Genomic DNA, 12,200 nt, shown 5'->3' with positions numbered 1-12,200 from the left:
GAACAAGCTGGATTCCATCACGATTTAAGTAGCATAGATCACATCTCCACCGTGTCGAGAAACGTAGAGATTATCGCATGACTCTTCTCCTAACCTTCATTGACTACGAGAAAGCCTTCTACAGCCTATAAATGAATGCAGTAATGAATGCAGTGTCATACCACTTAACCCAGAACAAGTTTAACTGCCTAGTATGTAGTATAGCCTGGAATAAATCAGTTTAGTCATGGCTCATTATGAGGGAAAAGCTTAAAATTTTGCAAAAAAATCTACTTATGAAATAGCTGCTTTGATTATTTCACAAGTCTGTTAGAAAATTCTTCCAAGCTAACTGTCGTTGGTGTTCTCATCTGATCTCAGCGTTTTTCATTAGCATGGTGTCGTAGTAGAAGAATCATGTCTTTGCCGACGTTGGAGGAAAAGCTGCTTAAGTTGAGGCGAGGCTTTCTAGCAGAGCGGTACGATGACCCATTTCAGTTGGTAACTTCTGCCCTTTTTCTCATGTGAAAAATATTGCGTTGAGGAGTAAGTCGCGAGCGTTTTCTTCTTCAAACCTGAAAATAAACGTAGAAAAAACACTGTTGCCAAAATCTACAACACTGTTCAATAGAATATTCTTTGCCTTACGAGGAATCTTGTTCTGATTACATACTCTTTTGATGTTTCATTACATCCTTGTGTCAAAGTGAAAAATACGTAGTTTGAAAGGGCGTGGCAGGTTAACAATGACAGTAAGGCTTATTTTTTTACCAAAACAGTGTCGCGGCACGATGAAAATATGTTTTAGTGGAATGTTTCCTTAGAACGGCCAATTTGAGTTGCTGTCGTTAAGAAATTCCTGATAATGTATAAGGAACATTTCAATGTATCCCTGAACCATCAAGTGCCGTCAGTCGCTGGACCTGAGAATTTCTAACGATTGACATTTAGAGTCAATGAAGAACTAGCGTCTAAAACACAAAAATGAAGAAGGAGAATTAGGCCAAAAGTTCTGAGATCTACTCATCCATTTCGTAAGATTACGACGATGTTCAATATGGATTGACGACAAAAACTTCTTCACAAGAAGTTATCCGTCACGGATTCTAAAAACTATTGAAGAATATCTTTGCTGCGTGTAATATACAAAGCCTTGAAGCGTATCGTCCCAGTTTGGCTTATCAAACATCGCGAAAAAGCAAACCTTGATGAACAAACAAACGGTTTTTCTCTAGTCAGTCGACGACTGACAAGATATTCATTATCAGGAGAGTAATAAATATGGCAGTGGTACTTGAAATCTGCAGATAAGTTTTCTGGGCAGTCCTTTGTCATCATATCTCAGTAACACGCTTCTGCAAAGATAGGAAAGGTTCTAGTCTGCAAGCGAAAAATCATCAACAGAAAGTCTTTCGGGGGCGATGGAGTTAGCGCGGAAATACCCCGAACTTGTATCAGGTATGTGTGTGACGGCTTATCCTTTTGTGTGCTCGCCTTTCCTCGGTTGAGGGCCACGCGGGTTTTTAGTCGTTTGCCATCAGTACACCACCGCAGGCTAGACCTCAAACTTCGGTAATTAAACCTTCATCTACGCACTAACATATAGTTAGATTAAAGAATAATCAACGGCATCAACGAACAAATAAATACGAACAAATGAGCTGAATACAGAAATTGAGGGCACACTGCCCCACTTGCACAGGCGAAGAACAAAGACAAGTGGATCAAAAAGGATGACAATTATGGAGTTAACGTCGTTTTCGGTGTACTTTCCGTAGTTGCAACCATTACGTCCTCCTTGACGGCAGTGATAATAGCGAATAGTTTCGCTATACTCCCGCCCGCGAGATGGGAGAGGGTGTAGGAGATCCGTGACTTGTATGAAGGTCGATTTGATCCTGATGCTGTGCCACTATGGTCGAAATACAAGGTGATGTATTCCGCTCCGTCCACACTGTTCCGTGGTGTAGCTGGTGATAGTTCACACGGGATCGGTTCCTCAGATCATATCCGTGTCTTATTTCGTGCTGCTGCGGCTGTAGCCTTGGTTCTTCCCGCGATTCGTTTCCGTCCTCTTCCTGTCTTTTCGGTTCCTCTTGATTCCCTGAGGTACACGTGAATTCGAGCGGGATAGTTGATTTATGGGGCGTCTGATGGTACGCCGATTTGATAGCATCAGTTCCGTTTCCCGTATTACGCCTGCATTAGCTTTGACTTTCGTTACACGCCCTATTTTCCACGTGTTTCTCGGTGCATTTTGGTCGGCTACTAATACTACTTGGTCGGGTTCCGGTTACTTTGGTGTTCCGGGATTCCTACGTAAGGTTCGTATGTGCTGTTCTCGCAGAGCTGTGAGGTACTGTTCCTTCCAAACTTTCCAGAACTTCTCCGTAAGCGAATAAGAACTGCGAAGGGCTTCTTCTGTCTGACGTCGCATTTGAAGCTGGAGTATTTCCCCCGGTTCGTGATAATCGGCATCATCTGACATCTCTCGTACTCCTTCCATTGGGTATGTAATGATCATATCACGCTGGATGAAGTCGATTGGGCGTATTGTGGGTTGATCTTCCCAATGCTCCTCCTGGTATGGGAGTGGGTGAGTATTAAGGGTCCCCTCGATTTCAGCTAGAAGTGTGGTTAGAACTTCGATAGTCGGTATCGTCTTTCCAATGGCCTTGTATAGTGAATGCTTCACTGATTTGATGAGTCGTTCATAAAAAGCTCCTTGCCATGGAGCGTATGGAGTATTTGTTTTCCATAAGATTCCTTTCGAAGCCATAAATTGTGCTACTGTTTTGTCCGTTGCTTGTGCGGCAGCATCGTTTAAGATTTGATTTGCTAGTAGGAAATAGAGGCCATTGTCGGATGTGATTGTCTCTGGGACTCCTCGCCTGGCGAAAAAACGTCGTAACGCATGTAGGAGATTTTCCGTTGACATGTCTCTTACGCAGTCCAGATGGATTAGTCGAGTGACCGTGCACGTGATGATTATTCCGTAAGCTTTGTCTCGTTCTTCCGTAGCTTGCTTAGTTGTAATCGGGCCGAAGTAATGCCTACATGCTGGAATGGTCTGGTGCGCGTTACACGTCGAGTAGGGAGGTCTGACATTTCTGGGTATCGGAAGGGTAAATTATTCATCTTTTGGCACGGGACGCATCTTCGTAGGATCTTTTGAACTTGTCTCCTCAATTGTGGAATCCAGAATTTTTCTCGTACTTTTGTCATCGTACGAGCGGTACTGAGATGGAATGTGCCATGTGCTTCGTCAATGATCAATGGTGCTAATGGCGTCTTTGCAGCGATGAGGATAGGAAATTTGGCGTCCTTCGTACGGTCGGAATTCCAAAGTCTTCCCCGACATCGCACGATTCCCTTTGGGTCCTTCATAGGAATAAGCTTGTCTCGTCTTATATTGATTTTTCCTTCCACGTGAACTTTTTGGTGATTCCGAATGAGAAGCATTAGGCTGCTGTCGTATTCAGACACGCTAATGAAATCGTCCATGTGGTGAGTGCGAAACTCTGGTATGTTTTCTAGTAGGCGCGCTTGTAGATCTGGATTAGTTCGTTTGATAATCCTTTCGAGCCATCTGAGGGCGTATGCAAATGATGAGGTACCTTTCCTTATTGATGAATGTCGTGTGAAGTCAACTGTTTCGGCGAGTTCCGGTTGGGGGGAGTTTACTGCCATGCAAACGTTTTCGCTGTGGTTGGCTTGAACGAGTCGTGACGGCCAGTTATCTTTTGAGTTATTAAGAAAGGAAGGGCCATTCCACCAAATTTGTTTGTTGGCGAGCTCCTCTTTTGTTAAGCCTCTTGTTCCATAATCTGCTGGATTAACGGTCGTGTTGACTTATCCGAATTTGACTGTAACGTTGACCTGACGGAGCTGCTCAGCGATTTTCCGAATTTCCTGTGATCGATTGCGTGCAAGTAATCTCCCGTTTGTGCTCAGCTGTGGGTTTCGAAGCCAGCTCAAGGCGATTTCCGAGTCCGTAAAGATCGTTATTTCCGTAACGTTAAGCCGATCTCTCATCGCTTGGTACGTCGAATTGGCTAGGCGTGTACCCATGGTGAGCGCATTCACTTCCAGTTTTGGTATGGTTGATTTAGTTTTGAGTGAGGGCAGTTTCGACTTTGCCATAAGTAAGATTGCCTTGTGGTTCTGAACAAGATAGACGCATGTAGCCATTGCGCTTTTGCTGGCATCTGTAAAGGCGACGACTTCTGCTGGTGACGACCTTGATCCGTCGCTGACTTTCCTGGGTAGACATTTTCCGAAGTTTTGGGCTGTTGCGATAATGGCAATCCATTGATCCCTGTGCTCTTCTGTTAGCTTTTGATCCCATGCATACTTATGCTTCCAAAGTCCTTGTAGGAAGAGCTTTGGCTTGAGCATTAAGGGAGTGAGCCATCCAAGTGGGTCATATACCGCTGCAACTTGCTCCGAGACTGTGCGTTTTGTGATTGCTGCCTTCTCCCAGAATCGGCAGGTGATTTTCATCATGTCGTCCTCTGAGAGCCATTGAATTCCGAGGACTTTGGGATTGGGGTTGGCTCCTAGACATCCTTCTGGAAGCGTCTGATTGACTTCTGTGGAGTTTGTAGGGGACTCTTTTAGGTTCATGTTTATCTCTGCAAAGAGTTGTCTTGCGCGGAGACATCGATCGATTGCATTTTGTGATGTGTCAGCTGTGAAAATAACGTTGTCCACGTAAACATTGTCTTGAATGCAGTTGGCAATTTCGCGATCACCAAAATTATGTGTGCGTCCCAAGTGTTGCTTTATGGTTGCTCCTAATAGGAACGGTGAGCAGTTTAGCCCGAACGTGACTCGTGTAAATCGGTAGGTAACTATGTTGGCTCTGTTGAGTGGTTTGTCGATGTCCTTGACCCATAGACAGCGGGTTGCGTCTCTATCGATCGCTTGGAGATGGACTTGTAAGAAAGCTTTCTCGACGTCACTGACAATTGCGATATTTCCTATACGGAATCTGTTCAATATGTCGACGAGTGATGGCAGGATTACTGGGCGTTGATGCAACTTGTCATTCAGGCACGGGGCATTTTTGTAATGCGCGGACCCGTCGAAGACTACTCGCTGTTTTGTGGTATCTTTATGGGGTGTCACCACTAGCTGGTTAATCACTGGTCCATCCGGTTCTCTGTTCTCGTCGACTTCCTCTATAATTCTTTTGATAGTTGCTCTTGAAACGTGCTATGGTACTGTGACAAAAGAAGTTTTGTTCTAACGTTTCGCAATTGGTTAAGCGCGATCGCACGGTTATCAGGAAGATCGTCTGTTGGACCTTTCCAAGGAAGTCGGACGAAGTATTTATTGTCGGAGTACTGTGCGGTTTCGCGGAACTGACTCCAGATCTTCTGGTTCTGTTCTTAAATCTCTTGGGATTTGGGTACCACATATTCGTCGATTCCGGCTGAATCGAGGATCCAAAACTTGTCCCACTTACTGAGTTCATCGTTAAGATCCTCGCTCTGAACTGTACATAGGTTATTTACTTGCGTACCGAGTTCTTCCGTTGTGTTTCGATTACGGCCAGTTACAAGATGTTCAATCTTTGAGTGGAGAGCTTTGAGTCCTGATGGAAGTTCGTGAGTACTGGCGAATCCGTCATCGAAAAGGTCAAAGAGGTCTCCGCATCCAATGAGGATTTGTGGGGCCACCGTTCGGATACGATTGGGAATTGATAGGCTGATGTCGTGTTGTGAAAGATAGTTGCAGTCTGCTTCGTCAAGTGGAGTCCTTTGGAGTTCTCCTGAAATGAAGTCGACCATGGCAACCGTGATGTTATGTCGGATTCCTCTTCTGTCCTCAATTAGGATACATGTCGTAGTACAGCATTTCTCGATTGGAGTATCGCTTCCAAGTGTACGGATCTTTAACTGCGAGGTTCCAGTTTCATCTAACCCGAGCTGCTCTGTATAGGTTGCGGAGATAAAAGACCGATCTGCTCCTGTGTCCAGGATCATGTATACTTCTTCGAACTCTGACTTTCGATGATTCCATGTCCTAGCCTGTGCTACGAGTAGATCCACTTTTCCTACCTTAACTAGTTTTGGCTGACGTATTGAAGTGTGCAGGACTGTGTCTTGTCCAAGTTGCAAGAAGGAGGCTGTGTGACAACAGTGACGACGCTAGTCGTGGTGGGTTTCCTTTTTGTCTTCTTTGTCTCCTGGGTTTTTGGCTTGGAATCTAATTGCGCTTGCTGCGTTCCTCTTTCTTTCTTTTCCAACTGTCGACATATTGACGTATGATGACCTTGCTTCCCGCAGTTTCTGCATGGTCCGCATGGACAAGTTGCAGTCTGGTGATTAGAAGCGCCGCAGTTTCGGCAAAGATTTCGTCTCTGAATTTCTGCCACTCTTTGGCTGTACGTAGGATAGCTCGTGCATGCCGTTGCCTTATGACCTGTGCAGCTACAGTAGATACACGGATATTTTCCCATACTCCTGTGTCGTGTTATTTGGGGATTAGAGAGTTCTGACACTTGTCCTCTGATAATGTCTCTTCGGTTAAGGTCTGCGGAAAATCCTTTCGCATATTGGATCATATCTTCTATGTCGAAATAGTCTTGAAGAGCATGCAGGAGTTCCTGCGTAGTCCACGGTTCCCTTTCGAAGTCTGGCCTAGGGTGTGCTAGTCGCTTGAGCACTGAACGTTGAATTTTTCCGAGAATTTTCCAAGGATTGTGCGTTTCATTTGTTGTGTGTTAATCCATTCCCCTTTTTGGCTTAGCTGGGATACGATGGATACTATTTTCTTTAAAGTTCGTCGTTGATCGGGTAGTCGAGGGCTTTGCTGCTGTAAAAATTGGAGTTTCCTCAATAAGTGTCCTACGATAGCCTCTTCGTTTCCGTAGCGACGTTTCAATATGTCTACTGCGACGTCGTAGTTTTCTGCGGTGATCTGTAGGTCCTGGACTGTGTCTCTCGCAAGTCCCTGTAACGCTTCGAGAAAGTGTGTGAACTTCTCAATTTTGCTGATTTTTCTGTCGTGAATGGTAGCGTTGAAAGTTCCCCAAAACTGGTCCCATTCCCAGGGATTCCCTCTGAATTTGGGGATTTGAAGCGGAGGAATTCGCGGTAGTGCTTTATTGTCGGCTTCTTCTTCGCGAAGTTTACCCTCTTCGTGGTCTTCAAGGCATAAGCTAAGTGTTATTAAAAGATTCTGAGCCCTAATGATGGTGTCCTGTGCGGTTGTAATATTGGACATGGTCGTTTTTCGGTGTTCCTCCGTGAGATCTGCTTTTCTAGAGCAGTTTGCCGTAAATCCAACTCTTTTATCGCTTTGCGGGTCCTTACATTTGCCTCCGCGGCGGGGAGAGTTTCGGCGGTTTCGAGGAACTCTTCGATTTTTGAGATTGTGCTGCCGAGCTGAGTTCCCTGTCTAGTAAGCCATGCTTGTTTTCCTTTAAGAGTTGAAGACATTGTGAAGGGCTAGTAAACGTGAATCTTCTAAAAATCTTCTAAAGTCGAAAAAAAGAAGGGGAGAAATTGTTAGTGCGAGTGCCAGTATACAGAAAGCCCAAGCAATGTGCCTTATGCAGCCTCAGTGTGCCAGCGAATAAGCAAATAATAGATGAAAACCGAAGCGAAGTAAAGCGAAGCCAAGTAAATCGAATCAATTGGGCAGAGGTACCGGCAAGTCCTGATCCTCCTTTGATTCTGTCCTCTGTTGTGTCCTCCTTCGATTTGCAGTTTGGCCGATGCACCAAAAATATGTGTGTGACGGCTTTTGTGTGCTCGCCTTTCCTCGGCTGAGGGCCACGCGGGTTTTTAGTCGTTTGCCTTCAGTACGCCACCGCAGGTTAGACCTCAAACTTGGGTAATTAAACCTTTATCTACGCACTTACAGATAGTTACATTAACGAATAATCAACGGCATCAACGAACAAATAAATACGAACAAATAAACTAGATACAGAAATTGGGGGCACACCGCCCCACGTGCACAGGCGAAGAACAATGACAAGTGAATCAAAAAGGATGACAATTATGGAGTTAACGTCGTTTTCGGTGTACTTTCCGTAGTTGCAACCATTACGTCCTCGACGGCAGTGTAATAGCGAATGGTTTCGCTATATCAGGTCTACTCTTCGTTAAAAGAGGTAAACCATTGGTCCATTCTAGACTGAAGAGATAAGTGGCTCGTGAAGGCTCGATATCGTAGTTCCCATCCGCAAGAAGTTATCTTTTGTATAATGGATCCCAGAAGCCTAAAAGTCTGCGGCAGAGGCGGTGTTGCGCAATCGGTAGGAGGTTCCGCCGTGGATGCACTGTTGATCGAATTTTCGAGCCTGGTCTAATCAAAACCAAACCTTTCGTTCCATCGAGGTCCATAAATCGGTACCAGACTTGTCTGGGAGGATAAAAGCACTGCCATGACAAATGTGTTGGCCCCTACAGGTCATTGTAGGACTGCACGCGCATTCATTAACCACACACAAAGTTTGAGTTGAAGCCGAGCGCGTAGGTGCATTGCAGGCGGTTTGGCGCATTGCAAACCGAAAGGAAGTCGAAGCAAGTCGCACAATGCTTGATACAGTACGACGGCTCTGGTCCAACGGTTGTCGTTAAAGCGCATCCACGTGTCCGGTACACCTTATTTTGCTTTCCTCGGCAAACGCGGCGACGTCTCTAATCTTCGATCGCTGACGTAGGAGAGAACTTCGAATCCCGTTCCTCACTTGCATGAAACGAGATACTCCTAGCATCACTCTCTCAATTGCGCATTCAATGACGCTCACCGCATTTTCTTCCTGCTTGCGAAATGCCCAGGTTTCTGAAGCATAGGTCAAAGCAGGAAGCACGGTGGTATTAATGAGGCGAGCCGGGTTCTTTGTCTTCTTCACTACTCCTTGATGCTCTTTCCTATACGCTCCTCAAGCCGCTCGGACCCCTTTCTTCATGTCATTAATGATGTTCTTGTAGAATGGCGAAATTCCGGTCATGAAGATTTGATTGTCCAATGCCTTCATGACCGCTTCCGCCTCAACTGGGTCTACTATGCCTTTAGGTCGAAAAAGGTCAGACATAGCGGCATCTCGTACTCTAGTGATACCTCGATGAGGTAACGTAACGAGTCTTGCCAGAGTGTGATGAGAACTGGCGGAAGATTCTTCAGATGTTCAGATCTTATCCTGTCGGGATCAAGTGCCGTACGACTCCTTACCGAAATGATAATATGTCGTACTTCGGACGGAAGAACCTCTGAAATGACATTTCCATCTTTCCTCAGATAGTGAGAAGGCACGGACATGGCTGTTGAAAAGATCCTAGTAGAATTCGTGGGCGATTTCTATCCATTTCCCTCCTCAATGTTATGGTCCCCGGAGAGAGTCATCTTCGTCTTGCGATTGGCGAATTCTTGAGTGACGTAATGTTTTTTTCCACCTCTGCAGCTTTACCCAACATTTCTGCTCTTTCCGCTTTGTGGTCTTCTCTTATCGCCTCTCTGCAAAGCCTTGAGGGCTCGAACGTGAGTTCTTGGTTGCCTGCGGCTCGAGGTCACATATTTGGTCTGAAGTTTCCAAAGAGAAGCGTCTCTTGGTGGTTTTCTATGCTTTTCACTGCGAAATTTTTCTGGAATTGAAATTTCCCATGGATGGTCTTAGTAGTCATGATAAACTCGGAAGGCTTCTCTCCCTGTATAGAGGACAGTGGGTTCCGATATGAAGCTCTTCAGGCTTTTTTCTGGGGTAGATTTTTTGTGTTGAAATCACCAATTATGACCTTCTAAAGGGTATAATCTTCTCGGTAGAACTTCTCCAGGTTTTGAAAGGCTTCAACTTCCTCTACTTTGTAGCGTGGAGTTGGAGCGTAAGCGACGAAGATTTTCAAAGCTGGCGTTGGACAACACCTTTTCATCCGCAGACGTCCGATTCAGGTCGTAAGTTATTCGAAAGGGTCGATGTTCTTGCCATACGTTGACGAGGCCACCAACTCCTTACTATTAACTTCTTACTGTCGTATGTTCCCGAGAGCAGTTCTTCCCCAGTTTCATATACGGCGTTCAGTTGATGGCGTAGTCTCGTCTCAGTCATTCCGATGACCTCGTGCTTACTCATCCTGCTTCGGAATCAGGAGACTTTCCAATTACAGTGGAATGCATAGAATTTTAAAACACAAGGTTGCAGGCCTCTAGTCCCATGAGTTTCTGAGAGAACGTTGCGTTCTCCCGTAGTAGACAGGTGGAGCTTATTTGTTGGAGGCGACTCCGAACGCCATCCTTTGCACCTCCCAGTCACTTGCCAGTCACTTGATTGCAGGCATTTGGCCGGACCGACGTGCGGGATACAAGGATGATATTTTTTAATTTTTTTATGCAAAATACAGTAATATAAAAGATAGGGACTAGGGGCCAAGAAACTGCCCATGGGTTTTAAAATTATCTGCATCTTACAGTAATGAGAAAGAGTCTCCTGATTCCGGAGGAAAGCCTGGTACGGTAGCGCCAGGTAGGACGGGGTTGCAGGAGTCATGTAGGCTACCGAAACAGAAAAGGACAAGAATGACGATCTGTAATTGTAACGCCCGAACGCATGCATCGGACGCGGCCATTGAAGATCTGGTGATGCAAGACAGGAAGCTTAAGTACGTCGTCATCGGACTGACCGAGACGAGGCGATGCCATCCACTGAACGCCGTGTATGACTTTGGAGAAGAACTGTTCTGAGGAACATGCGATAGTAGAGGAGTTGGTGTCCTCGTCAAAACGAATATAACAGTAAACATCGACTCTTGCGAACAACTGACGACCCGACATTGGAGGACAAGATGTGGATCAATATCAGCTTTGACTATCTTAGTCGCTTACGCTCCAACATCAAGCTACAAAAAATAAGAAGTCGAACGTCTCTATATAGACCTGGAGAAGTTCTACACAGAAGATCATACCTCCTACAAGTTGATCGTTTACGATTTCAACGCCAAGAGTGACCCCAGAGCGAGACCTGTACGACTTGACATAGGGGTTCACGGTCTTCAGTGGAAAGAACAGGGAGAGAGGCTTCTCGAGCTTATAATGACGACTAAGACAATTAATAGGAACTCACAATTTGAGAAGCCCTCTTCTCTTAAACGTTTAAGTCACCCACTGGTAACGTACAGTACCGTAACGAAGCTGACAACATCATTGTCAGTAGAAGTTTTTGCCTGACAGATGTCGCTGTTGTTGCAGAGTTCTATACGAGATCATATCATCGCCTACTCCGAGGAACATTTTCATTTAGAAGAAGAGGAGAGAAGGCCGTGAAGCTCAAAAAGCGAAGTCCTGGAGCCATCATCGACTGCCTCTTCGCTTTGCTGGTCGACTTTTGGGAAGATACTACAATGAACAACATCGACAGCGAGAATGAACGGCTCGTAAAACTTTGTCGCGACTGAACAAAGAGACGCCTGTCTCCTGAAACTCTAGAGTTAATACGACAACAAGGAGCTGCACGAGCTGCAGACAACCACGGACTCAAGTCCAAGATCGCAATTCTTTGCAGAGAGGCGATAAAAGAAGACCTCAAAGAGGGAAGAGCAGAAGTGTTGGCTGATGCTCCAGAGGAGGAAAAGAACGTTAGCTACGCTCAGCGGATCTTCGCCAATCCTAAAAAAAGTACGACAGCTCTGCGAAACTCAGATGGCACCCATTCACTTCTGCTCGGATCTCTTCGACAACCACGTCCACTTGGATGGTCACCATTTGAGGAAAGATGCACTTGTCATACTAGAGGTCTCCTTCTGAAGTTCGATATGTTATTTTATCGGTGAAGAATCGTACTCCACCCGACCCCACAGAATCAAGTCTGAGATCTAAAGAACTTACCGTCAATCCTTATCGACACACTATCGATGCTCTTCACTCGTTAACTGAACGTAAGGTTCTTAAGCAAAGGAAAACTAGCAAGACCGTGATGTTGCATAGGAAGGAAAACCTACGGGACATCGGCAACTATCACCCAATTTGCTTACTGCCTTTCACCTACAGCATCTAAGCTCTTCACAATAGTAATCCTAACAGGACTGAAAAACATTATCTGAAGGACAGCCATGCAAAAGAGCAGGGTGTCGAAAAACATCCAGCACATGTACACACTGTTTCAAAACTCATAGAAGCATAGCGGGAGTACAAGATGCCGCTGTTTCCCACTTTCATTGAGATGAAGAAAGCCAAGAAATCAACATCAACCGGTCATGGACGCTTTGGATAAC

General features: G+C 45.4%; 4 protein-coding genes across 6 annotated transcripts; 1 reads left to right on the top strand and 3 right to left on the bottom strand.

Annotated features, from left to right (window-relative positions):
* Positions 1–2,272: 2,272 nt before the first annotated feature.
* Positions 2,273–2,917, bottom strand: RB195_024306 (uncharacterized protein; the record flags this gene model as incomplete). Its single annotated transcript, XM_064212023.1, has 1 exon — positions 2,273–2,917. One exon carries the CDS (start codon positions 2,915–2,917, stop codon positions 2,273–2,275), a length of 645 nt encoding a protein of 214 aa, XP_064067904.1.
* Positions 2,918–2,967: 50 nt separating this feature from the next.
* On the bottom strand, positions 2,968–3,669 carry RB195_024305 (uncharacterized protein; the record flags this gene model as incomplete). The annotated part of the gene is made up of 1 exon (XM_064212022.1): positions 2,968–3,669. The coding sequence occupies one exon, from the start codon at positions 3,667–3,669 to the stop codon at positions 2,968–2,970; it is 702 nt and encodes a 233-aa protein (XP_064067903.1).
* A 162-nt stretch (positions 3,670–3,831) lies between these two features.
* RB195_024304 (uncharacterized protein) lies at positions 3,832–10,066 on the bottom strand (the record flags this gene model as incomplete). Of its 2 annotated transcripts, XM_064212021.1 has the most annotated exons (7): positions 3,832–5,162; positions 5,261–5,371; positions 5,450–6,044; positions 6,838–7,249; positions 7,302–7,454; positions 7,639–7,756; positions 9,964–10,066. In XM_064212021.1, the coding sequence occupies 7 exons, from the start codon at positions 10,064–10,066 to the stop codon at positions 3,832–3,834; spliced, it is 2,823 nt and encodes a 940-aa protein (XP_064067901.1). The 2 variants fall into 2 exon arrangements, with proteins under 2 accessions (XP_064067901.1, XP_064067902.1); XM_064212020.1 differs by lacking the exons at positions 5,261–5,371; positions 6,838–7,249; positions 7,639–7,756; positions 9,964–10,066 and having other exon boundaries at positions 7,302–7,427.
* Positions 10,067–10,509: 443 nt separating this feature from the next.
* On the top strand, positions 10,510–11,759 carry RB195_024303 (uncharacterized protein; the record flags this gene model as incomplete). Of its 2 annotated transcripts, XM_064212019.1 has the most annotated exons (3): positions 10,510–10,592; positions 11,231–11,363; positions 11,418–11,759. In XM_064212019.1, 3 exons carry the CDS (start codon positions 10,510–10,512, stop codon positions 11,757–11,759), a joined length of 558 nt encoding a protein of 185 aa, XP_064067899.1. The 2 variants fall into 2 exon arrangements, with proteins under 2 accessions (XP_064067899.1, XP_064067900.1); XM_064212018.1 differs by lacking the exon at positions 11,418–11,759 and having other exon boundaries at positions 11,231–11,384.
* Positions 11,760–12,200: the final 441 nt, after the last annotated feature.

The sequence above is a fragment of the Necator americanus genome, chromosome X (genome assembly GCF_031761385.1).
Source record: "Necator americanus strain Aroian chromosome X, whole genome shotgun sequence".
NCBI classification, from domain to species: domain Eukaryota; kingdom Metazoa; phylum Nematoda; class Chromadorea; order Rhabditida; family Ancylostomatidae; genus Necator; species Necator americanus.
This window is presented reverse-complemented; position numbering and strand designations above follow the sequence as displayed.